This window comes from Podarcis raffonei, chromosome 14 (genome assembly GCF_027172205.1).
Source record: "Podarcis raffonei isolate rPodRaf1 chromosome 14, rPodRaf1.pri, whole genome shotgun sequence".
Classification (NCBI taxonomy): domain Eukaryota; kingdom Metazoa; phylum Chordata; class Lepidosauria; order Squamata; family Lacertidae; genus Podarcis; species Podarcis raffonei.
Window position 1 is genome coordinate 6,928,258 of NC_070615.1, and position 27,139 is coordinate 6,955,396.

The 27,139-nt window shown below is 48.4% G+C and overlaps 1 protein-coding gene across 4 annotated transcripts in view; it reads right to left on the reverse strand.

The window, feature by feature from the left end:
• The window catches only part of UNC13C (unc-13 homolog C), a 133,316-nt gene extending 122,705 nt beyond the window's left edge, over positions 1 to 10,611 (reverse strand). For all 4 annotated transcript variants that reach the window (XM_053364334.1, XM_053364332.1, XM_053364333.1 and 1 more), the window contains exons 1-2: positions 10,438 to 10,611; positions 402 to 3,609 (exon numbers count right to left, since the gene is read on the reverse strand). In XM_053364334.1, coding sequence (XP_053220309.1) covers positions 402 to 3,375 — 2,974 coding nt within the window. In that variant the 5' untranslated portion in view covers positions 3,376 to 3,609; positions 10,438 to 10,611. The remainder of the gene's footprint in view (positions 1 to 401; positions 3,610 to 10,437) is intronic.
• Positions 10,612 to 27,139: the final 16,528 nt, after the last annotated feature.

The window sequence follows — 27,139 nt, forward strand, 5'->3', positions numbered from 1 at the left end:
GAAGGATAACATTTCAACCATCAAGAAATTCTTTTTTGGGGACACATGCAAAAAATTTGATTTTCAATTCAGTTAGCCACACTCGGATGGATTTAAGCCAATTTACTCAATCAATTTCAATGGGATGAAGCATCTGAACTCTTTGGATTTAACTGAATTGTGAATTAGGTCGGACGACTAGTCATGTTTGGGTTAAGCTACAAAATTCCCCTACTGAAACCAGCATTATTTCTTCTTCCTTAAGTTAAATAGTTTCTGTGATACAGAATTCCACAGGAGTAATAGCAGCACCTACAGAACCCAAGGCATGTTCTTTAGAGATGTGTGTGTTTGCTTTTTACATATGTATAGATGCACACAAATACACACTTATGCATTTAAGAATGTCAAAAGTGCTGTACCTCCAGCAAGGATCTTCTCCTCCAGCTCACTCATCTGCTTCCTGTAAGCCTTCAAAGCAGCATCTTTGAAAGAAGGCCGAATTGTTTTTTTCACTGGCATCTGAACAGGAACTTCGGGGACATTTTGATTTTCATCTTCCTGCGCTTCTGCTTCTGTTTCAACAACTGTATCCTCTGTGAATTCCATCACATCACCACCAACCACACCAGCATCGAAATAGCCGTCAGGCGTGTCATCCTCTTGCGAAACAGCGCAAGGGCTTTCGTACGGAGTCTGCTCTGGCTCGTATTCCTGGACCAGCTCCTCCGATTCATTGGTACTAGTTCTGTTCTCCAGTTTAGCAAGAACTTGCTCCATGACTTCCACATAATCCGTTTCATTCTCTCCAGCTGGCTCACTGTAGTCTTCCTCATCTTCGGCTTTGTAGTAATAAGGCTCTGTGTAAACGTCCGAATCCAGGGTTGTGCTGGATTCGTTAGCAGTGGATTGGGACAAAGTCCGAAACCTCCCCATAAAAGATGACCCGCTGTCCTCGTATCCACTCAAACTCTGTGTGCTTTTATTCCATACCACTTCCAAGGCTGACCTGGCCCGTTGCAGAGTGTTTCCAAATTTCGGAAAGCTGAATGTCTTGTCCGAAAGGTCAATGCTCAGCCTGCTGTGCCAAGACTTTGGAGGGGCTTCCTCAGAGTCGTCGCTTGGAAGCTCACTTTGGCTTCGGTACATCATGGGCTTCCTGTTCTGGTTCTGATACAGTGTGTTGGCATTGGTCTCCTGGTAGTCGTCATACTGGCCAATCCATTGGCTCTCGGCTTCATTACTGAACTGTGGGCCAGAGGGAGAGTTGCTATCCAGGGCGAAATCATAACTTTCTGTGTCATACTGGAGGTCAGAAATCTGACCATAGTCTACCTGTTGGTCAGAAGAGCTACTCAAGTCATAAGCCAAAACTTCTTGTGTTGACGAATCTAACCCCAAGTCCGTGTTCTGTTCCAGCTGATTCCAGTCTTTCCATGGCGAAAGATCATCTTCTAAGGAGACTTGAGAGTTGCTGTAATGACTCCTGTCTCCAGACGCACACATGACCCCATTGCTGAGCCCACTGTCGACCGTTTCTGTGTTCTCCGCTTCATTCTCAACCCTGTAGGGGGGGCCACCTTGACTGAACGTCTGCTCTTGTGAACCACCCCCCCAGCTGGATGGGTCGTCATGTGTCCTCTGCCAGAGTTCTCGATCAGAGGAAGACAAGAGAGAGCTGCCATTGGTTCTGCTGAAGTACTGATTCTCTGAAAAGTCTTCGGAGTATGACTGGCAGAGTTTAGTAAAGTCAGATTCTGAACGGCTGAGCTTAAGTGTTCCAAAGTCATTCTGCGACTGCCAGAGAGGGGTCATGCTGGAGTAACAGCCGCCCTTGGACTCTGCCTGTAGGCTCTCAGCCCCTGGTGACTCTTCATTATAATTAATTTTGTTTGGGACAGTGTTACCATCTGCGGCTCCTTTAAGGAGTCTGCTATTTGAAGACTCCTCTCTTGCCTTAGTGGTACTTCTTTTCATTTGTGGTGCTGATTTGGATATCTTTGCATAACTGTTCCGGTTTATATCCGATTCCAGTTCCCTGTCGCTGCTGTCAGGGGATTCCCAGGCATGCCTTTTAGTTTTGAGGTCAACCGGCAGCAGTTTCATGTCCATGCTCTCGTACGTCTGCGATGAAGGCAGACTTCTGTCCTTTCTCTCTTTAGTCTCGTGAGAGATGATATCGGTTGAAACCCCAATGCCAGTTCCTTTGAGCTTGTAAGATTTTTTCAAAACTAAATCTCTTTGCTGGGGCGTTTCAAAGTACACAAGAATGGGTCTGGGCTTGGCGTTGGGGCATTCCCTGTGGTGCCCCACCCGCTGGGCAAATTCTATCTTCACAGGATTGGGGCTTTCAGAAAACCCCATTTTCTCCACTAGAATTCTACACACCACATGCTCAACATTTTCAAACTTCTCTTCCGGGACATTGAGAAACCTCAGGCTGGCTTTGCTTCCCGTGTGCCCAATCTGTTTGATGTAATCATGGATGTCTCTCGTCTCCCTTCTGGACTGGACAAAGCCCGTCCGCAACTGCTCGATCTCGCTCTGCACGACTTCCACACTGCTGGAGATCTCATCAATGGACTGCTTCAAGGCGTTGACGTGCCCCCGCAGCTCAGAGAGCTCGGTTTCAATCTGGCTGATTCCCTGAAGCTCCTTGAAAATCATTTCCATCACATCGTGGGTCTGGCTGATACAGCCTGTGGAACTGAAGCTGGGTTCGAGGGCGCTGGACTTGGGGGCCCGAGCTGTTCTGTCCAAGGACTTGCTCCTGAGGCCCCAGGTCTTCTTCCATGTGCTGAGCTCGGAGTCCGAGGAAACGCACTCCTGGCTCTTCTTCCATTTCCGCAGCTTCCGCAAGGCCCCAAGCTTCAAGCTGTGCAAAGTGCGCTCGCCGTCAGAGCTCCCATCCGAGGGGGCGAGGCTGTTTAGGCTCTTCCGGTTGCGTCTCACCGGCATCGTGTGGGACGAATACACTTGGTCCTTACTCGGGCCCTTGACTTCACTTAAGGACTCTGAATACGAGCTCTCGTTGGAAGATAGATCTTGGAATGGGTCCTCATTGTTATTTGTCAAGAAAACACCCTTCTGCAGTCCGTTTGCAATTGCCACCCGATAGCTGAAGGTCGGGGAGAGGGAGAATTCTTTGTTGCCTTCCTCCTCTTCGGTGGACAAATTACGGGCGGAGGAGCACTTGGCGATCTTTTTGACCGTGCTTTTCAAAGTGTTTGAGAACTTGGGATTCTTTATGTGCCCAACCTGGGGAACTTCTTGTTCGTGTTTGCTTTGACAGCTCTCTTTCTTCTTTGTACTATTGCCCAATTTCTTTGTAAACATTCCTTTGTAAATCTTATATATGTAGGAAGAGATCAGGCTCTTAAAGAGAGCAGAAACCATGGAGGGTGATTTCAGTGGGCCTTTTCCCACAGAGATGGCAATTTTCTATCCATGAGAATGCTGGTTTCCAACACAGTCTTCAGGCAGTCATCGCGCTGACAGCGGCAAGGGCTAATCCTGGGCGCTGGCACCGTTTCTGTACAGTCTGACAGCGAATCAGTAGAAACCAATTCCTGAGGGAGGTTCACAGGTGAAGCAAATTTGGGTCCTGATCCCCATCGCTCTCTGCAGCATCTAGAAGGAAAGCAGAGGTGTTACTATGGCTCCTAAACCAAAATTTTCAATTTCACATACATGCCCAAGAAATGCTGGACACTTGCTCACAACACCTGACATTTTGCAATATGGGGTTTTTAAGAACGAAACTGATACATTTGAAGAATCTGCTTTTCTTGAATGCATATTAATACAGGCCGTTGATCTTAGGAGAAACTTCACTGCTGAAATCTGACTTCCAAACTAAACATGAAAAGTTGATCAAGGAGAAGTTATTTCATGCAAGAAGTTTTCATGGCACACTTTGATACACTCAGCCCTCACAGCTTTAGAGTTAAGAGGGATCTTGACTAGGAGGAGGAGGAAAGGCTGTTAGCTCCTACTACTTGGAAACAAATTTGACTAAATTCAGCAAGACTGAAGTACGTGCAGCCCTTTCGCTCAGAAGACATCATGGGGTAGGCACATTAAATCCAAGAGACTGCCTACAAGTAATTGCTTTGAGGAGTACACAGAGGACGTGTAGGGATACTTGTACATGTGTAACTTTCTTTTTTTAAAAAAGACACCCCAAAGTTTTTGGACCCTGAGATATCTTTCTGCAAACTCAGCCAGTCGCCAGCTTGGCTGGTGCTTTCCCCCTCTGCCTACGGATTCTTACAGTTCAGCTGTTCTGCCCTTCGCATCGGCTAGAACGAGAGCAGCCAAAGAGCACTTCCTGCAGCCAGGCACCACCGCTGACTCCGGCGATGCGAAGGATGGTTATGCAATGTGCAACTGCAGGCAGTGAAAGAACGGCGGCTCTCAGGCCATGCAGGAAGCAGGCAAAAGACCCTTCAAGACGCACAAATGTATCAGGAAACAAGCTTGCTTCTCATGAAGCGGACATGGGTGTCCCCAAAGCTTATACAATAAGCAGCACGTCTGCCTTCCAGGTGTCTGAAGGCCTTTGGGCTGTTTTTGCTGCCAGACTAACAAGGCTGCTGACACCCCCCACCGCCCCCCTTCAGAAGCTGTTACAGTCTTGTCCTGTCAACCTTGTGGATAATATTATTCCTTGAGATTTATCCTTTCCTTACTATTTTAATGCAGGGTGCAAAAAATTGATTTTTGCAATTAAGTTTACAGTGTTTAGTACCGAGATTTTTAAATACAGTTTCCAAGCATTTGTCTTGTAAACAACTGAACACCTGAAATGATTGTCTGAGTCAAAACAGCTCATTCAGAAATATCTCATGTGTTCTGCTGCAAGCAGCTTCCCAGAACGGACCTACCAGTGCTTGCAATTTAGCCACAAGGCTTGGAAGGCCCAGGGAAAAGGCAGAGGTTGCATACATCTAGCTGCTCCCAGCCCAGCCCCCAACCCATTCGTGCTTTGCTAACCATGGGAAAGATTAAGGAGAGTTCAGTGGAGCACAGAAGTCAATAAGAAATCCAAGGCAGATCTTAGAGAAGCTCATTGGAGCACAGTTCTCATTTGGTAGCACAGACTTCATGTACAACAAAATGAATTCCACCCACCAAAACTTATGGTGGGATGCAGAGCTGAGCATCAGCAGGAGACAGAAGTACTGGTTATGAGGTCTTTGATGGGCACACACCATTTGAAAAAGACAGTAACACAAGGCTATAATGACAGAAGGTAGGAATGAGGTGGCCTTGGCAGTCTGTGCCAAACCCTGGTGGCTCTTGGCATTCCCTGTGGTCAAGAGCCTTCAAATTACCCAAAAATGGGACTTCAATGGGAGTTTCTGAATAAGGAGCTTCTAAACTGACGCATCTCATCCTGCCCGTAGGGGTGTCGCTGGAAGTGATGCTCAGGATGACATTTTAATTTTCTTTTTAATGACATTTTAATTTTCCACATCTCTCAGTCAAGTGGAAAAAGCCTCATATATTAAAACAGCAATGAGAGTCAAAATTGCTCGCCATTCCATCTCCCTTTTTTCCTACTGGCTTCCTCTCTCGTGCAGGAACAAGATTCATAAGTGACACAGGAGAGAAGGGGGGAGGGGGGCGTTTGGAGCACCCTCAGATTTAAAAGGGAGCTGTGAGGTGTTTCTACCTAGGAAATCTCTCTTTTTACTGATGGGAGATGCTGCCGCCCCCCGCTCACTTGTGCTGCCCTTGGGCATTGTCTCCCTCTCATCCATCTGCTTCTGGGCTCCTACCCACCCGCTCCTCACTGTGTGGCCCTGGCTTCTCCACTCTGTTCTCCCCAACAGGGCAGGCAGGATGACTCTACTAAAGCTTGGCCAGGCCAACTTCATGTGCTTCTTTCAGGGAAAGAAATCCCCTTGACTCATTTGGGGGAACGAACGGGGATCTGCAGTAGCAGGGGCTGCCATCCTGCCCCTCTTCTGCTCCCGGGACCAGCTGCACCCTGCAATGGAAATGGAAGTGGTTGGCTGAGTGACAAAAGCTATCATGGGAAGAGTGTGCTGGGCCCGAGGGAGGACAGCCAGCATCCCTCTTTGAATTTGTCTATATGGGGCAAATGAATGGGTGCAGGAGGAGGGGGTGGATTCAGGGAGATAAGCCACAGGTGGGTGGGGGCAAGCAGGGTGCTTAAGAGATTCAGATAGGGAAGGAACGGGGGGGGGGTGATTTTTGGGAAATTCCGATCTTTTGGGAATTTGGTGAAATACATCAATACAGAGTATGTCCTTTTAATACATCACACACAGAAAAGAAATATAGAAGTAAACAAATATCCGCCTTTCTCTTGGGCATGGTCGGCCAAGTGGTGCCAAAGAAGAACAGAACTTTTTTTATGTATGCTACAACAGCAGCAAGGATACTCATCGCAAAGTATTGGAAGACGCAAGATCTACCCACTCTGGAAGAATGGCAGATGAAATTGATCGACTGTATGGGATTGGCAGAAATGACGAGCAGAATCCGTGACCAGGGAGAAGAGTTGGCTGAAGAAGATTGGAAAAAATTTAAGGACTATTTACAGAAATATTGTAAAATTAAGGAATGCTGAATGATGTTGGATTGAAATTGAGAGGTTTCTAGCTGCAATGATATATAAGAACATAGACGGGGGGGGGGAAAGGGTTTGTAAAATAAGGTAATGTTACAAGCTGTAATGCTTGAAATGAAGGATTTGCTGAACAAATAATCTTAATTGGGATACAAGAAGGAGAAGTATGAGGAGGTCTGAGAAATTTGTTATTTAAAAGTATGGTTTATGAATCTAATGCTTTTGCTTAATGTTTCTGTTTGTTTTGTTTGTTTGTTTTGTCTAAAAATTGGAAAACTTAATAAATATTCTTTAAAAAAAAAGAAGTAAACAAATATCCATCACCTTCTAGCAACTAAAAAGGGGGAAAAAAGAAAGAAAAACAACAACAAATATACATTAAAATGAATATATATATTTCATTTTAATGTATTTTTGTTGTTTTTCTTTCTTTCTTTCTTTCTTTATATATATATATATATATATATATATATATATATATATATATATGGTATGTCCTCTTAAGTGGGAGGCAGCTGTCCCCTATTAGGAAAGGGGCATATTTTTAAAACTGGAATACCACGAAGAAGCTTCTAAAGGCCAAAGAGCAACACCGCAAGAGGTGCTGACCCTTTGGCTGCTTTTGAGTCTCTCTCTGGTGCTATTTACATTCTTCAGCCAGAAGGGAAAGCGAAAGAGGGACACTGAGGATGCCAAGGATATTCTGGCCAAGGGAAGTTTTGCATTTGCTCAAAGCACTTGCCGTTTCAACAAGTGTGCAAAGGGCTTCCAGGAATGCCTTTTGGCATGATGTCCAGTGCACAATTAACATGATATTGACAGCTTTACTAATAGGGTTCAGCAGACTTAACCCATTTGAATGAAGTGTGTGTCAGGGCTGGGGGAGTCTGTTGCAAGACTACATTTCCCACCTTCCCTGACCATTGGTCAGGTTGACCGAGACTGGAAGCCAGCATCATCTGGAGTGCTCCAAGTTCTCCACCCCTCAGATAGGCTATATCTAGGACTTGTGGAAAGAGATGTAGGGAGTCTCTCTTGGTACACCGTTATAAGGCATGTGACAAGTCCCAGAAAACAACAACTGTGAATGCATTTCAAACGCCCAGGCATCAGAGGGGGAAAGGCTCCATTCAGACTGGCCCACAGCAGAACCAAACCAGGGGAGAAGTCTTGGTGGCCATGGGGGAAGCCGAGTCCCCAGCTGGACCTTGTCCCCTGCCTTGAGCAGGGCAAACAAAAGGAACTTTGTGCTCAGTTGCCACACTCCAGAGACTGGTTTGAAACAGGCCTTTCCTTGCGCATGCCACTCATTGGTATGGGGAAGGGGAAGAAAGCTGTTACTGGATTATCAATAGGCAGCCCCAACCCACAACCTCCTTCAGCAGAAATCCTTAGATGAATATAATCAACCAGCTCAGGAACTGGCTGGGAGAATGATAACCCCACACAGCAGAAGGCAGGCACCCACCAGCCCCTGGAGTGGTCTGCATCTGAGCTGAAACCCTCTCTGAGCCTGATCTCCAGCCCCGTTAAGCCAGGACCAAGCTGCAGCCGCAAGTCGGAAGAACAGGTGCGCAGTTTGCTGTGGGTTGTCAAGTCACTCTGGGGCTCTGACCCTCTGGCTCCAAGGGTAATGTTGGAGAGCTCCAACATTAAACCATTTTGTTCCATCAATCACCTCTTTTGGGGGAGGGGGCTAGGGGCGCTGAATCCTCCTGGCTCTCCCTCGGCGAGGAGACCCTCCAAACTCGGCAAGCTTGCAAAGGGAAAACTGACATTGGGCAACATCTGACGTTGCTCCTCTGTCCACCACCGCCGCCTGCCCATCGCCAGCCCTCGATGTGTCCTCGCTCAGGAAGAGCCTCTTTCGCAAAGCTCCGTGGATCTGTCTGGATCCATGGAGCTGGTTTTAGCTCCCACCTCACCCACAAACTCCAACAGCTGGTTTTAGCTCCCACCTCACCTACAAACTCCAGCACAAGGTTTACGCAGAGAAAGACGCTGCAAGTTTCTGGGGAAAGTGATATTGTCCACTGTTCTCTCTTAGTCGCCCCCACCTTGCCACCAGAACAGGCCACATCAATGAATCCCCGCTAACTGCAGAGTCATGCTTCAAATGCACTCAATACCCTATGATGGGGCTGGATTCTTCACTGGATCACAGGGGTCTGCTTGCTCCATCAAGGAGGGTTGGGGCGACTTTAGCTCTGGTGACAAAAACCTGACATGGGTCCAACACCTGGCCAAAATTAGATGCATTATGGATAAGCGTCTCCAGTCATGTTCTCAAGAGGATATAGAAATAACAGCCACTGCAGAAGAGCCTTGCCAAAAGATTTCCGGATTCACCCTGGGAACCCAATTCTGTGCGAAGAAGCCAGACCCCTCCCGGTCCAGGCTGGGTTTGCACACAGGTGATAGCGGAGGTCCCCCCCCCCCCCGCCACAATGCGAAACAGAATTTGGGGCCCCAATGTTGGCAGCCACATGACGTAGACATTAGGCTCAAAACCAGCTTTTGGCCACATTCCATGGTTTGCTAATATCACTCAGAAGCAAGAGACTGAAAGGAATCTTTTGGGAAGACAGCCTGAGGACAGCAGAGGAGCTGGGGCCCCTCAGAAGCCCCTTTTCTCCGGGTCTGGGAAACCCCGCTGCTGCTGCTGCCGCCACCATCCCTTTTCTTGACCAAGAGTGACAAGGGGCAGTGGAGACACATTGCTGCCAAGCAGCCCGGCCCCTGCTGGTGCTGAGGCTCCCCACAGCTCTGTGGCCAAGCACAGGGGACTGGCTCAGGGGAGACCCTCTGACAGCATCTTCCAGCAGCATCAGGGTTTCCCAGACCCGGAGAAAAGGGGCTTCTGAGGACAAGAGTGCAGAATGAGTGTGCACAGCTGTCCCCTGGGGGCAGAAGGATCTGAACCAAAGAGAAGGGGCCATGCCAATGTCCTAGCAAACCCTCCCCTGCTTAGGAAGGCATGTTTGTCTCCTGCGATGTTACTTTGGAGTCAACTCCGAAGGGTAATTAGGAGTCCTTTCCATCTCACTAATTCGTCGCTTGCTTTTAATGCGCCCTGATCTATTGCCCGCTTCGCAACTCGCCGGCAGGAGACTGAGAGCTCCAACATTAAACCATTTTGCTCCATCAATCGCCTCTTTCGGGGGAGGGGGCTGGGGGCGCTGAATCCTCTCGGCTCTCCCTCGGCGAGGAGACCCTCCAAACTCGGCAAGCTTGCAAAAGGAAAACTGACATCGGGCAACATCTCGACGTTGCTCCTCCGTCCACCGCCGCCGCCTGCCCATCGCCAGCCCTCGATGTGTCCTCGCTCAGGAAGAGCCTCTTTCGCAAAGCTCCGTGGATCCGTCCGGAGACGATTGGCGGGGGGGGGGGGGCTCCACTAACACTGGAAGTCACCATCAAGGCTTTTCTTCCCCCTCACGTAAGAGTCGGGGGAACTACCTCCACCGTGGGAGAGCCCCCCAGCCCCACGCCGGCATTTAACCCCCCCACCCGCCTCGAGGGGAGACTCCGAGGGAGCTGGAAGCCGGCGGCGGCGGGCTGGGCGCCTCTTCCACGGGGTCTCGAAGAAGCCCGCCGCGGCGCCTGCTCAGCCCGGAGTGGCACCGGCGGCGAGGAGCGGGCAAGGGCGAGGCGTGTGCCGCCGCTGCTCCCGCCCGCCTCGTGGGGACGCGCCGGGAGGGCGGCTGGGTTCCCTTGGGACTCGGTGGCTGCCTCGCCTCACTCCCGGGGCCGCCGCCGCCTGGCGCCTCCCAGGCCAGCGAGCGAGCGAGCGCGGAGCTGCGCGTCTCTCCGCGGCGCTGCCCGGCCCACCCTCTGCCGTCCCTCCACCGACTTACCGGGCAATGTACGGTTACGGCGGCGGCGGCTCCTGTCAGCGGCCGGAGCAGGGCGCTTCCACGGCCGGCTCCGAGGAAAGGAGTCCACGCCGCGCCGCTTCGGTCTCCCATCGCGCCCGTCGCAGCAGCCAGTGGATCGCTCGCCTGCTCGCCTGGCACAGCGGAGCGGAGCAGCGCGCGCCTCGTCTGCCTTCCTCCTCCTCCTCCTCCTCCGCTGCTACTGCAGCGCCTCCGCCTCCTCGGCGCCTCCGCCTCCTCCTCCTCCTCCTCTCTCCCCGCCCGCGAGGTCTCGGCCGCCCCGACGCAGCCGCCTCCCCCTGCTGGCCGCGCCGCCTCGGGAGCTCCGGGTCCGGCGGCAGCGCGAGGCCAGCCGGGCCCTCCAGGGCCACGTGCCGCCAGCGGGTGGGGGAAGCCCTTCCTCTGCTACGCGCCCTCTCCCACCAGGCGGCTCCCCGAGGCCGGGCCGGGGCTCCAGGGGCCTGTCTGGAAGGGGCGGGGGGGGGCGCTCTGCAGGTTTCTCTTCTCCTGCTTCTGAAAAGGTGGAGGGAACGGGGGGGGGGGAGAGGCGGGGGGCTTCCTTCCGAAAACAGCGGTGGCTTGCAGATCCCTCCCAAGCAAGCAGACCATTAGGGATGCAAATATCAATACCAATAATAATATGGAGGAGTCGGTGGGAGCTTCTGCCTTAATACGTGTGTTCAAGGTGTCAAAAGGTGTTTTGTTCTTCATTCCGTTTGTATTGCACGTTCCTGCCCTTGGGGGAATCTGGGGATACCTCGGGAGATGGAGAGAAATGACAGATAAAGCAAAGTAATAAACTAGCAGCAACCCAAGGGCAGTTGTGCGTAAAAGGCGAAGCAACAGGCCCCCACCGAAGGCCCCCCAAACGAAGGCATCCCTCCTCCGGGTGCCGTCAAGGCGGTTCCCTCCTGCACTGTCAAAACGCCAAAGCCGACTGTGGGATCTGGGACAGATTCAGTCTTCCACTCTGAACGTGTGCAGAGAGAATTTGCACCACTTTGGTTCTCTGTGCATGTTCTAAAGCCTGCAGCTCTATGCGGGGGGTGGGGGAATCAGTGATCTTGGCACCAGGGAGGCCTTGGGGAGGTGATACCCGTCACTTCCAAAGTGAGTAGAGAGCAGCCAAAAGAGGAGAAGGCTCTGCCTTCCAGGAAGAAAAGAACAGCGAGCAAAAGAGGTCCTCAAGCAGCTCATCACATTCCTGGAAAAGGCTGAAGAAGCAGATGTCACGTGCGGCTGATGGAACGGTGTTCTTGGGGCAGGCTCCCAGATTTTGAGCTTCATTTCTTCTTCTGTCAGTCTGAAAATGTTTCACAAACTGCCAGGACTTTTATTTTAAGTCACATGTAAGAGGATGTGTGTGTGTGTTTTGTTATAAATATATGTGGTGGTGTTTCATTCCTGCCACTCGTGGGCTCAGCCTTCCTCTACAGAAACTTCCCACGTACTTTTTGCGTTGGGGCCTGAGCTCAGTTCGGGAGAGATTGGGCGCCTCTTGCCTGGTGCTCTGCAGCTCATGGCTTATAAAACAATCCCATGGAGTATATATGAGCATCTGTTAAAGTCAATTACAAGGTTATTGATCTGCCTTGGAATTAAAAGACCATAAAGAACTAGTCTTGCCAGCCAACTGTCCATTTTGGTCTTAGCAAATCATGTCTGGGGAGTATTATAGGTTTGCACATAACAAGGTTTGGAAGGGGAGGGGCATCCTCTTCCTTGGACAAAAGTTGGTGGGGGCGGGAGGGAGGAATGCAGCTTGACTGACATCTGCAGCGCCCCTGCTTATGGTTTGGTTGACCGAGGTCTTTCGTAAAAGGCTTTCCCCTCCCTCCAGACGCCTCCCAGTCATGGTGACTTGTCACAATCCAGCATGTTATAACAGTGAGGGCCCCTTTGCTCATGTGGACAGGGCTGAATGGCAGCCTTACAGCCTCATTAGGGACTGACTCCCCCCCATTCACAAGTCAGAAATGCTGAATATGCGTAGCATTTGGATCAAGACCATCAGACCTTGTTGCCCACAGACGAAACAACTAGACTGGAGCCAGGACAACCAGACCAGTTTGTTTCCATGGCAGGAGGAACTTGTGGGCAATCTGAAAACCACCTCTTTCCACGAATGCGCCTCTTAGGCATTGCTTCCCTGATGTCTAGTTTAGCCCAGGCCCTGGAAAGCATTGCTGTTGAGAACTGTTAGGTGCGTTAGGGGTGGAAAGAAAATGATGAAGAGTTAAAGTGTTATTTGCAAATGCCTGCATTGCTGCCTGGGTAGGGAGCAGAACTGGAACCTCCTGGCTTCCTAATAAAAATGCTTCCACAGCATGCATACATAGCAGAGATTCCCCCAGACAAATAATCCGACATCAGCTACCAACAGATGACATTTCTATACTACGTAATTAGAGTAATTTCTATACGCTTCACTGCTACAGTGAAATTGCTTTACTACAAGTGAAATTCCAGATGCAAAGGAACTGGGTTTTTCTGCTCTTGACTTTTAGCCTGGGAGGCTGAAGAGTTTGCAGAGAATACAGTTTTTCTCTTCACCTGCTGGAGGGGACCCACGCCTCCATCCGCCCACTGGAGCCCTACAGAATGCAACCGCTGTCAGCATAATTAAGACCAGAGTTGATCCTTAACTCCAAAAGACAACTTTCCAACCTCATCAGTATCACCAGCTTGCAAAACGTGGAACAAAATGTGTGCCGAGGAGAGGCAGGGTGGGTGGGTGGAGAGGGAGCTTTCTTACACATCAGATTCCTTAGCTGGATAGAACTAAGCCAAGAAGAGCTCAGTAATCCCCGGAGAGTAAATAACTTCATGGCAATTTCATTTGCAAAACATTGGAGATGGACGATGGCTCAAGCTGCAATATTACATTGCAGCGCAAGAGAAAATCACACACACACCCTTCACCGCCTGCCCTCCCACACCCCTTGCAGGTCAGGATGCGGTCTGGCTCCCATCCGCCTCTTTTCTTTTGCATTCAGAATTAGGGGACAAAATGGGTCCAGCTCCTAGTATGAATTCAGTGATGACGGCTGGTTGTGTGTGACAGCCTATCTGTGGCAAATGAGGTGTAGCTAAGCCATCCCTGTGCAGTGTTCCCTGTGCCTTGGAAGGGGCTCTAATTTAAGAAAAGGACACCTTATAGGGGTGCAGGCCAGAGCTGTGGATTTGTGGGCCAACCCCCCAAGCTATGCGGCCTAGGACCCACGTACATACGGGACCACCTCTCCTTGTATGTCCTTTGGAGGTCCCGAGCTGCGAGGAGGTTAGATTGGTTTCAACCAGGGCCAGGGCCTTTTCAGCACTGGCCCCGACGTGGTGGAACGCTCTGTCCCAAGAGACTAAGGCCCTGCAGGACTTGACATCTTTCCGCAGGGCCTGCAAGACAGAGCTGTTCCGCCTGGCCTTTGGTTTGGACTCAGTCTGACCCTTATGTTTCCCTCCCCTTATGGTCTTGATTTATTGGCTGCTTTAAAGTGAGGCTGCATTTTAAGTTGCATTTTAACCTGTATTTTAAATTGGTCCCCCCTCTTTTCCCCCTATTATTTTTTTACTATGATTTAATTGGTGTTAGCTGCTCTGAGCCTGCCTCTGGCTGGGGAGGGCGGGGTATAAATAAAATTTATTATTATTATTATTAAGCTGTCTGCACCCAGTGGCATAGCTAGTCGCTCGGGTGCCTAGTGCAGGAGCGTGTCCTGCAGCCAGGGGCGGGGCAAGCTGCCCATGGAGGCGGGGCAAGCCTCTCTGATGCTTTGAGCCTCTCCACCGCCTCCCCCTCAGATGTAGGGTGGCTGAGGGAGAGGCAGACGCAAGTCACACACTGCCATTTCAGGCAGTGTGGAACCTGCAGGCGCCTAAGCCACCAAGTCACCCCTAAAAAGTTTCGTGAGCCTTTTTTTTTAAAAAAAGCTCATTTTGTCGCCCCCCCCATAGATGACACCTGGGGCGGACTGCACCCCCCTTCCTCCACCACTGGCTGCACCACACTCCTGGGGGCCTGTTCTGATACTCAACATTATTATATCCCACCTTCCTCCCACAAGGAACCCAGGCTGGCAACATTTGAAAATTGAAATACGAGTCAAACATCATGGAAAATTCAGCATCTGTATTTGTTCTGTGAACTGCCCTGAGACCTTTGGGTATAGGGCGGTATATAAATTCGATAAATAATAAGAATTTGATGCATGTCAGAGCAAAAAAAAATCTGAATTTCTCATAGATGCTCATAGGGTCTAAAGTGGCAGTGACTGACCAGGAAGGAGACCTTGGGAGCATAGTGGATGAATTTGTCAACCCAGTGTGCAGCAGCTGTGAAAAAGGCAATGTTCAATCCTAGTGATCATTAGGAAAAGGGTTGAAAGTAAAACTGCCAATCTCATAAGGCCATTATACAAATCTGTGGTGTGACCACATTGGAAATCCTGTGTACAGTTCTGGTCATCTTGCCTCACAAAAGATAGCGTATTTTTCACCCTATAGGACGAATTTTTTCCCCTCCAAAAATGAAGGGGAAATGTGTGTGCGTCCTATGGGGCGAATGCAGGCTTTCGCTGAAGCCTGGAGAGCGAGAGAGGTCGGTGCGCACCGACCCCTCTCGCTCTCCAGGCTTCAGGAAGCTATCTGCAAGCCGTGTGAGGGCTGCGCGACTTCACGCAGCCCTTCCACAGCTTGCAGAGAGCTGCGCGAAGCCCAAAGCCTGGGGGCGCACTGAGCTCAGCGCCCCCCAGGCTTCGGGCTTCGTGCAGCTCTTCCACGGCTTATGGAGAGCTGCCTGTTCTGGGGGCTGGGGTCGGGGGAAGCTCGGGCTTCCCCCGCCCCAGCCCCGAGCCTGGGGGGGAAATAAATTTTATTTTCTTTATTTCCCCCCCAAGAAACTAGGTGCGCCCTATGGACCGGTGCGCCCTATGGGCCGAAAAATACGGTAATATAGAGTTGAAAAGGGATCAGAAATGAGCAACCAAAATGATTAAGAGATGGGAGCTGCTCCCTATGAGGATATTTGGTCCTTTGACCAAGGGGCAGGGCAGCTGCAGCTCAGTCAATGATGATGTGCCTGCTTGATATGCAAAAGGTTGCGGGTTCAAATCCAGGATGGCATCTTCACATAGGGCCAATAAAGGTGAGCAGGGGCAAGTACTGTCAATCAGTAGATCCTCATGGAACATTGAGCTCGGTGGAGAAACAGCCTGATCTCTCCTTGCAGTTGCTCTCTGATAGCTTGTAAAATTTCATATTTTGCATCCTCCAAGTTAAAGTCAGCAGGAGTTGTAGTTTCCCCCTGGCTTGTTCCTTCTGTACTTAGAATGAAGGGACAAAACGTCTCTCTTCACTCTGAAAGCCCATTTTCAAATGTGTGTCTTAGCACCCCTGACTTCCCATGTCCAATGGGGAGGGGAGAGTTCCCTAGTATGCCTGCCCCACATTCCTCTTAGAGATGAATTTGAAGTATACAGAGAGCCCCTTACAAAGTACTGCAAGGGGGCACCCTCTACAATATGCCAAGGGGAATTTCTCCACCCAATGCAATCTCTGGGGCTTCTGGCTGGCTGGTTGGCACAGATTCAAGGGGCTCTCAGTCCTTCACTCATCTCTCCTCCTGCCCCATCTGTGCTAGCAGAGTTCACAAAACCCTCCAGCTTCCTTGGCAGGCTCTGCCCAGCTATGTCAACCTCCCTGGAAAGAGGAGCAGCTGGCCAGTAATTCAGTTACAGGTCTGTCTTGGGAGCCATACAACACTCCTAATACAGTGACCAACCATAAAACCAGCAATAAATAACACCCCACAAATCTTTAGAAAAGAGAGAGCTAAACAAATCAGGGGACTTGGCTGCAGGGCTGAGGGACCAGTGTCCCTTCTCCTGCCAAGCTGATTCAAAAGAGCAGCAGAGGCTCCTTGCTGCCAGAGAGGTTGCACAACCCATTGGGCTATTGTGAGATGTTTCTGCCAGGGAACCCCTAACCCTGCCTCTCCAGGGCTTCAAGAGAGATGGGATTTCCTGGGAGCAGACAGAGTATGATCTCTGCCCAGGCAGACAAGGCTGCCTGGTCTCTAGGCTGGGCTCCTTCAGTACTTCCCTCATCTGGCACCACCAGCAGCAAAAGAGGACATTTTTCCAGTTGCAGGTCCTTCCTGGGAGGGATGGGGAAGAAATCCAAATCTGTTCACATTCCAAAACAATACTACATGATCCACACATTCTGAAGCAATACGTCAGTTAAAACACACTCCTTCAAAACCTGCACTTCTCCAAATTTTGCAATGCCATTCCCCAGCCAAGTCATGTGTTCAAAAATGCATATAGCAGGGTGAATTGTGCACAAAAATACACTTATTAGCGAAAATAACATAACAAATGTGTCAGGCACAAGGCAGCTGCCCCCATCAAACTAACACAGAGGACAGCCCAGCACAAAAGGCAGATCATTAAGCAGTTTTCCTTCAAATGTTTAAAAATGCTGGAGGATAAATCTGCCCATGGATTTTCATTACAAGACATTATACAATGCATTGCAACAATCCTCCTTCAAAGAGCTGCGAGTGTTTGCTATCAGCATTAATCTCTTGCTTATGGAAATCTACCCAGCCAGGGCAGCTCCTCTGCAGTCTCCATTCATGGCTCTGCACTGCTCTTGCTACTCCAGCAGAAACCTCACCGCAAGGGCAGGGAGATGGAGAGCAGGGCTGCTTACACCCAGAACCAGCTCAAGTTCCATTCATAGATCAACTCCGAATTCCTGGGGCTGAACATCAGTTTGCCCCAGAGCAGTCAGAGGGGCCAGGATTATCTGCCACCATCGGAGGAGTCTTTATAACTTACCGGACCTTACGCCTAATTGACCAGAGAGCTTCCAGGCAGAAGTGAGGGCCCCAACTACCGTATCAGATTACAAAATGAATGCAGCAACCACAGAAGCATGTTGAGCTCATCCGTCCCCCAAAGTGGTTCCCCCTTGCCTTGCAGCATTCAGTATCTGTCATGTGGTTTCCTTGTCTCCTGCAGAATTTCTCAGTGTGGATTCCATGGCTTATTGTAGGCAAACACCTCACATGGTAGCCAATCCATCTTCCTAAAGGGCTCCCAACTGCATTCAGTTTGAGAAAGCTCACAGAAACACAATCCATAAAACTGTTTTATATACAGCACCTAGATGCTGCAGGAATTCCTGGACACAGCAAACGAGCTGGAAAACGATGCTGGCAAGACTCGTTCGCCTCCTACCACCCAGCCCTGGGGATGAGGCACAATCAGGCGTGTTGTGGTGGCAGCGAGGAAGAAGGCTGTATCTGTAGGTCTGCTCAGCAGCATCCAGTGCCCCTGGGAAGCATGGAAGCAATCTGAGCCCACCCAGAAGCTGTGCTGCCGGCCCCATGATGGCCTTGACTCCCACAAAGAGAACAAGTGACATAGAACCTGCTTTGTCCAGCCTCCTCCCCCATATTCTTCCACAACTTAATGTGCCCAAAGCACAGACATGGACCAGTGGGGACGGAGGTGAGGTGGTCATGCATCCTGCTGTTTGCCCAAGTAAGGCAAGTTGTATGGGCAACAAAGCATCCGCTTCAGCCTCCAGCCATCCTGAAGGCCACGTTCTGTCTCAAGGGCCACAGCAGTAGGAGTGTTCAGAAGAAGCCCCCCTAATGTGAAGCTTTTAAGGAAGCCATTCCAGACCACTCCTGAAGTCACCCAGTGTCACCAGAAAATAGGGACACAGACAGGCTGCTGCCAGGCCTATATATGTGGAAACATGGAGGAGGGAAACATGAAAGACCAGCAGGCTGTCCTTCCTCCTGCTGCAAGAGCTTTTTCTCCATCTCCATCTCTATTCTGCCTTGGTCAGACTCCACATGAGTCCGGAGTCCAGTTCTGGGTGCCACAATTTAAGAAGGATATTGAGAAGCTGGGAGGTGTGCCAAGGAGGGTGACCAAGATGATCAAGCGTCTGGAAAGGAAACCAAGCCGGATGAGGAACGACTGTGGGAGTTGGGTATGTTTAGCCTGGTAAAGAGGAGACTGAGAGGGGATATAATAGCCATCTTCAAATATCTGAAGGACTGCAACACAGAAGATAGAACAAGCTTGTTTCTCCCACTCTGGAGGCTAGGATCCAAAGCAATGCATTCAAGTTACGAGGAAGGAGATTCTGATTAAATATAAGGAAGAACTTTCTGACAATAAGAGTTTTTCAATGGTGGAAAAGACTTGCATGAGAGGTGATGGACACTCCGTCCTTGGGGGGTTTTAAGCAGAGGTTAGATGGTCATCTGTCATGTATTATTTGGTTGAAATTCCTGCATTGCGGGGGGTTGGACTAGATGACCCTCGGCGTCTCTTCTAACTACTTCAATGATTCAATTTCAGGCTCCCTGCCAAAGGCTGCCATAGCAGGGGATTTCAGGCAGTTAGACTCACCTTTAAGGACCTCCCTCCTGATGCCCCTTCCACTCTGGCTATCATCAACACCACAACAATGTCCACCTTTGTTGTCTTTCTCCTCATTCCTCAGTCTCACAGTGCCCATTAGCTTATGAGCCTTTGAGACAAAGATGCTTTCTACCAATTTGCTGAAGACAAAACTTCAGTTGACAGGTCTGCAATTTCCAAGATCCCTCCTTGATTATTTTCTTCTCAGTTGGTGCTCCATTGGCCGCCTGCCAATCTTTGCCTTTTGTCTTGGAGCTCTTCCGTAGGAACCCACAGCTCAATGGGCAGCTAAACAGCATCCCCTCGCCTCTCACGGCATGAGATGCTCTCGTGGCTCTTTGAGGTTGAATCAGGCACATCACAGACCAAAAGCCCAACATCAGGCAGGCTTGGGTGGTGAGCGTCTTCTCCAGGGGTTTTACGCAAATACCTGCATCCTCTGCCTGATTCAAATGGCCCACAACCCATGCCCCATAGAAAGGCCTGGTTGCCACCTCCTCTGATCACCCAACATTTACTGTGATGGTGGCATTCCAAAGCTCTAGCTGTACTACAAGACTGTGGCTGCTGAGGGTCACATGCTATGGCTCACAAGTCTCTTCTGTTGGCCATTAAGGAAGGATCCAGAGAGGAGCTGGCAGGAGTCAAGCGAGGCATTCTGAAACACAGCTTAATCTTTTTGCAGCCAAAAAGTCTTTCATGAAAACTGAGCTAAGCTGTGTTGGTGTGATCAACAGTTCTTTGGCAGGTTAATTAACCGCAGCTACAGTTAGTGCAGTTCAGTGGGGGTGGAACTGACCAGAAGGAAGGCAAGGGCAGTCAGAAAATCACAAGAGACAGAAGAGGTGGAGAAGGAGGATCCAAAAATTATGGAAGTACCAAATCAGACGCTGGCAAAGCCTGTAGGAACAACAACTTTCTTTTGCCTGAGACATCATTCAGTATATAACCCTGTAGAAATATTTGGTACCAGGCAGTAGAGGAAACCATCCTGAGAAAGAGATGAGGAATTCCAAGAGTGGTGGAAAGTTCTTTCCAGTACTGACTGCAACAGCAAAATGCATTTTCATTCAATAGTCTAGTCAATACGCACTTATTAGGAATGGGCTGAAAACAAAGAATCTCAGAGCTATTTATTATTTTCAGCTCCATTAAGATGAAGCACACTGAGCCATTCTCTCACTATTTCAAAGACTTCTTTTCAAACAGAGCATTAGATGTGTGCAGTGGCGTAGCGTGGGGGGTGCAGGGGGGGCCGGGCGCAACATCTGGGGGTTAGGGTTAGGGGGCGCAAATCCACGGGTTAGGGGGCGCAAATCCACGGGTTAGGGGGCGCAAATCTACGGGTTAGGGGGTGCAAATCCACGGGTTAGGGGGCGCAAATTACTTGCCTTGCCCCGGGTGCTGACAACCCACGCTACGCCACTGGATGTGTGCATCACAGTTAAAATTCCAAGGTACAACCAATGTTTATATATATCAAAAGAGAACCTTGAGAGCTGATCAACTCTCTCCCAAATAAATAAGCTAGTAATATGAGAATTATCAGCTCTGAGAAATGGCAGAAGCGAGAAACATTTCCACCAACCACAAACATTCAAGCAAAATTGCTTTGAACATGGTTAATAATGATAATAGAGATGAAAGCGCTCACATTTTACCTCCCAGACGAGCATCCTGGAATTGCAGCTGGCTTGTCATAAAGCAAATGATAACATTCTCTACCTTTTCTATGGCTCAGACCCAGCTGGCTGTTGCAGAGGCCCTGCTTCACATCTCTAGAAAAGAAGACACAACAATCAGCTGCAAATATTAACCTGCGTATCAACAACTCATCTAAGAGTACCACTTCTGCATTTCAAGCAGGTCCAATACTCTGTTCTCTGAAGCACACTCACATGTAAGGTGAATCTAAGCAGAATGATTTTAATTGCAGGGCGCAACTCTGTGTCTAAGACTAGGGATGCGGAACCCACCCCAAATGAATTTATCTCACAAATTCTGTTTTTACAAAACCAAGCATAGAACATACTTCAACACAAAGGGTTGCATTCAACTAAGTCTAAATCAGAGTAGACCCATTGAACATAACAAGCCTAATTTAGTTGTGTGTAAACTAGCATGAAATGCCCCTATCCTTTCCTCTACCCTCGCATCTGGGTTGCTTTTATGCAAGTGTCAGTTGCAGATTTTGTAGTTCTAGGGTTCTGTAAACACTTTCCAGGCACATTTCACTCACAGTCACGGTGCATAAGGGTGATTACTTCCAAAAAGGCTTCAAGCCAGTGCACTCAGCACTCCTTGGTTCAATTAACACACAGGTCTCGCTTCCAGCTGCCTTACCTACTCCAAGAGCAAAGCAGCTTGCAGATCCCCCTAATATTTCTAAAACCCAGGAACTGTGAGACAATGCAGCCTGCACGTCCCAGGCAGTTCCCTTATAAGTTACTCAGAATGTAAAGGCAGCCTATGTTCCCCGAGTCTCATCTAGATCATACTGGCCCCTGACAACTCTGCTTCTAAATTTCCAAGCATCTAGGCACACATGACTTTCTTTAGGCACATGGGGATTCTAAAACCCTGAGGCTGGCAATCACACACACTTCAGTGGTCAAATTATGAAACTTTATTAAAAATAAAAGGTAGAGGAAAAGCAGGCAGAAGGTCAAAACGGATTACAAAATCAGCAATGGCTCTAACACTGGAATTATTCTAGCCTACCCACTAAAATATAATGATTCTAACTTAAAGAACCTATCAGCATTTAAACTTGTGCCTTTCTGCAGAGATGATTTGATATAGATGCAAATCCCATTTGCCTTGTGAACTGTCTGGTATGTTAAATTGCTCTGTTGCCTATGCCTTCTCAAGTCACGCAGCAATCATCTACCTACAAATTTATCTAACCCTCTCTAAAAGTGTTTTCTTATTTTCAAAAGCACTTGTTTACTTGTTGGATTAGTTTTTCCTTCAAACAAACCCCTTCAGCTGGAGGGGCATTTTGAACTGACAATGTAAGGATACAATAATGGAGCGAGCCTTCCAGTTAGTGAGTAAATACTTTAGCTAATATCTGTAATCCAAAACTACCTTCACTCTAAAAGTTGGGGGTACACTCATACTCTACCAGGCAATAACATTGGATATATTGTTATAATAATAATGTGCAATGTTTTGCACATTCAAACTCTATTGAACTGGCCTGATGTGTTTTGAGGAAGATGGTGGTATGTGTCTGCATCTTGGGTCTCCAGTACAAGGCTGGGGCAGAAATCCATAAGAGGTTTGCATTATGCTGAGTCAGACCAATGGCTTATCTAGCTCAGCACGGCCTACACTGACTGGCAGCAGTTCCCAAGGGTTTCCGGCAGGTTTCAGTAAGGCTTTTGACCAAGTCCCCCATGATATTCTTCTGGAGAAGCTGGACAAGGTTACTGTGAGGTGGATTTGTAGCTCGTTGACTGACTGAACCCAAAGAGTGCTCACTAATGGTTCCTCATCTTCCTGGAAAAAAGTGACAAGTGATGTATCACAGGGTTGTGTCCTCGGCCTGTTGTTGTTCAACGTCTTGGATGAAGGACTTGAGCGGATGCTCATCAGATTTGCAGATGACAGGGATTGGGAAAACAGAAATGGCATTCAAGATGATCTTAACAAATTGGAGAACTGGGATCAAACTAATAAAATGAATTTCAATGTAAGGCAGGAAGACAAATGTAAGGCAGGAAGAACCAGCTGCACAAATATAAGATGGGGGACAGCAGCTTGCAAGTAGTGCATGTGAGAAGGATCAAAGGGTCTTAGCAGACCACAAGCTTAACATGAGTCAATAGTGTCCTGGTCAAGCCAAAGGAAGAAATAGTTCTGCTCTATTCTGCCTTGGTCAAGCCACACCTGGAGTACTGTGTCCAATTCTGGCCACCACAATTTAAGAAGAGTGTTGACAAGCTGGCACATGTGAAGAGGAGGGCGACCAAGATAATCAAGGGCCTGAAATCCAAGCCTTATGAAGAACGGTTGAAGGAGCTGAGTATGTTGAGTCTGGAAAAGAGGAGACTGATAGTCATCTTTAAATATCTGGAGGGCTGCCACTTGGAAGATGGAGCAAGCTTGTTTTCTCTTAGTCCAGAGTTAAAAGAAAGGAGATTCTGACTAAACACCAGGAATAACTTTCTGAAAGTAAGTGCTGTTAGACAGTAGAACAGACGCCCACAAGAGTTGGTGGACTCTCGTTCCTTGGAGGTTTTTAAACAGAGGTTGGATGGCCATCTGTCACGGATGCTTTAGCTGATATTCCTGCATTGCAGAGGGTTGGACTAGATGATCCTCAGGGTCCCTTCTAAAACTACAAATCTATTATTCTATTCCCTCTCCAAAAGTGCTATTTGGAGACCAGGCCAATGTTCTCAGCCCCAGCTGTGTTCCAGGTAGATTTCTTGCCGTGCTAATTGCTCATTAGTCTGCTTCTTCAGTCCACCCTGGCACTCCCCCTCCCCCTCCCCCCCCAGCCCCAGCCAGCAGCCAGGAAGTCTGCCACACTCAAGGGAGAAGGCAAGCTATCTGCCTCACTTGACAGAAGCCTAACAATCACAACACCCATTAACACACCAGCTGCTGCACCAAAGCAGAGAAGCTCTGGATTTCAAGCAAAAGAGCTGAGGTTACTGATCTCAGCTATTAGCAGATCACAGCAAAGGGGAATAAGCAGCACAGAACCCATCTATCTGAGTATCCGCCATGATTCTCAGTAAACAATGTCAATGCTTGGAGCCTATGGCTGCTGAGCATAAGTAGAGCTGGGGACAAGCCCATGCCTAGGGGCACGTGTTTGCTCCATGTGATGTGATACACACACACCCAGAGGTCTCAGGGCGGTTCCCAAAACAGATCAACATAAAAACAACTATCTATCTCTATCTATCTATATCTATCTATCTATCTATTATCTATCTATCTATCTATCTATCTATCTATCTCTATCTATCTATCTCTATCTATCTATCTATCTATCTATCTATTATCTATCTATCTATCTATCATCTATCTATCACCTTATCTATCATCTATCTATCTATCTATCTATCTATCTATCTATCATCTATCATCTATCATCTATCTATATCTATCTATCTATCTATCTATCTATCATCTATCGATCTATCTATCTATCATCTATCTATCTATCATCTATCTATCATCTATCATCTATCTATCTATCTATCTATCTATCTATCATCTATCTATCTATCTATCATCTATCTATCATCTATCTATCTATCTATCTATCTATCTATCTATCTATCTATCATCTATCTATCATCTATCTATCTATCTATCATCTATCATCTATCTATCTATCTATCTATCTATCTATCTATCTATCTATCTAATCTATCTATCATCTATCTATCATCCATCTATCATCTATCTATCTATATCTATCTATCTATCTATCTATCTATCTATCTATCTATCTATCTATCATCTATCTATCTATCATCTATCTATCATCTATCTAATCTATCATCTATCTATCTATCTATCTATCTATCTATCTATCTATCTATCTATCATCATCTATCTATCTATCATCTTCAAAATAAAAACGGCAACCCAATACCCCCCCTCCCAAAAAGAGCCACATTTTAAAAAGAGCATAGGATGTCAATCACATCAACCAAAGGCCTGGTTAAAAAGGAACATTTTTGCCAGGTGCCTAAAGGTGTATAATGAAGGTACCAGGTGAACTTCCCTGGGGAGAGCATTCCACAGACGGGGAGCCACTGCAGAGAAGGCCCCATTCTCATGTTGCCACCCCCCAGACCTCTCAAGGAGGAGGCACACAAAGAAGGGCCTCAGAAGAAGATCTCAGGGTCCGGGTAGGTTCATGTGGAAAGAGGCATTGTGGTCCTGAGCCATTTAAAGTTTTATAGGTCAAAACCAGCACTTTGAATATGGCAGCTTCCTGTGCATGGGCTGCTGCAAGTTGGGTGACAGATGCTATGAGGTAAGTGGATGAGGAACCCCAAGACCAGCTGCAGTGTATGGCTGCTCTTTGGGTGTGGCACAAACTGGAATTGGGGTCTTGTATCACTTGAGACCCCAGGAGCTTCCCTTTGGTTGAGCTACTCTTTGCTTCTGGCTGTTTTGATGGGGCAGGTAAAGGTAAAGGGTCCAGTCCATTAGGTCCAGTCGCGGACGACTCTGGGGTTGCATTGCTCATCTTGCTTTACCGGCCGAGGGAGCCAGTGTTTGTCCGCAGACAGTTTATCCAGGTCATGTGGCCAGCATGACTAAGCCGCTTCTGGTGAACCAGAGCACGGAAACGCCATTTACCTTCCCTCCAGAGCGATACCTATTTATCTACTTGCACTTTGACATGCTTTCGAACTGCTAGGTTGGCAGGAGCAGGGACCGAGCAACGGGAGCTCACCCCGTCGCGGGGATTCGAACCGCTGACCTTCTGATCGGCAAGTCCTAGACTCTGTGGTTTAACCCACAGCGCCACCTGCGTCCCTTTTTTGATGGGGCAGAATTCTTATCAAAAGCTGAACAAGGTTCATCTGGCCAAACCATCTGAGTGAAGGGGTTTACAACAAAAACAAACCCCCCGCCTCATGAAAAAAGGTGCCTTGAGCTGTCTTTAACGAATCTCAAGCAAGGCAATGCCAGCAAACTACCAGAGAAAGTGAGCAAAACAAGATGCCCATTGCATGTGGCTCTCTTCTTGTTTCTCCTTTCCTGCCTTCCCATCATGCAACGCAGGCAGGAAAGAGGAGAAGCCAGGCAGTTTGGAGGTTTGGGGTGCCAAAGAGGTGGTGTGGACCAGAATGCTGAATCTGCAGTTTGAATGGGCCAGCTAAATCTTTGGCAGCTGGCAGAGGAGCAAAGGAGTCGCGTCACTGAGATGCCGCCAACATCAGAGCAAGACAAGAAGAAAGGAACAGCGCCCTTCCAGCCACTCTCTTCTCCTGAGCAGGCAAAGGACATCAAAATAGTCTGAGGACTGCTGGGTCAGGTGAAAGAGGACTTCTCTAGTCCAGCACCCAGGTTGCCACTGTGGACAGCCAGAGGCTTCTGATACACACTTGACCACCATCATACCGTATCTGGTCCATACCGTTACTGTCTCCAACAACCCTCAGATGGAAAAACGGACATACCTCACTCCCCCACAACTGAATTTCCTCGATGCCACATGCCACATTCATGTGGACTACTGGCACCCAAAATGGCTTCCACAGTCTGGCTCTGACTGACGGAACAGGTGGAGCGGCAGAAGATGGGGGGAATCAACAGATTTCCGACAGCAGGAAACTGGCTCCTCAGAAATACCCACTTCCTTCAGCGCAGGAAACTATTTTGCCTTGGATTTTGATAACAAAGAGCAGCAGCCATTAAGCAACACCACATTAACCTGCACACCTAGAGCGAACGCGTGCTCTCCTCCTGAGTTCGCGGCCCTACCCAACGCCAGATGCCTGCAGACTTTCAGTGATTTCCTTACGATTACCCAGCAAGGCATTTAGGGGGAATTCGCGTCTGCTTTATGCTTTGTCATCTCGCAATCTCTCTCCCTGCTCCTCCCCTGGGAAGAAGATGTTTACTCCCGTCTGCATGGGGACCGACTGGAGAGCCACGTAAAGCAGCCGTGCTAAGGAAGCAAAGAGGCTGGCGGAGGCAGCAGTTCTGCAAGGCTGGGAGTGGGGACCAGCATTATGAATGAAGAAGCAATCTCTGAGTTGTTGTTTTTTAAAAAGATACCCGCTATTGCCAAATTGTGAGGTGGGGGACGGGGGACGGGACGGGAAATCATTTGTGGGGGGAGGTGCAGTCTTGTGTTACCATCTCTCCATTGAAATACTCGTGTACAGAAATGATGTAATCCCCAAGACCATTCTGCAGAGATTGGGAAGGGATGGTTTTGGTTTTTTTGTAATTTTTAAAAATTAGATTTCCAATATATCGCCACCTTATAATAGCCAAATGATAACAACAACAATTAATTCCCAAATTAAAATGCCAATCAACTTCCACTTAATACATTTTCGTTAAAGTAACTCCCCGTGTGGTGGATTGGGTGCATTTCCGATCTTATATCACTGTGTTCCATAATCTTAATTAATATCATTTACGTTTCAGTTATAATAATAATCCCTTAGTCAACAGCTACATAATTAATGATTTCCATTCATGATGTTATAATATATAAATTTATAGAGCTTCAAGTGAGGAACTCA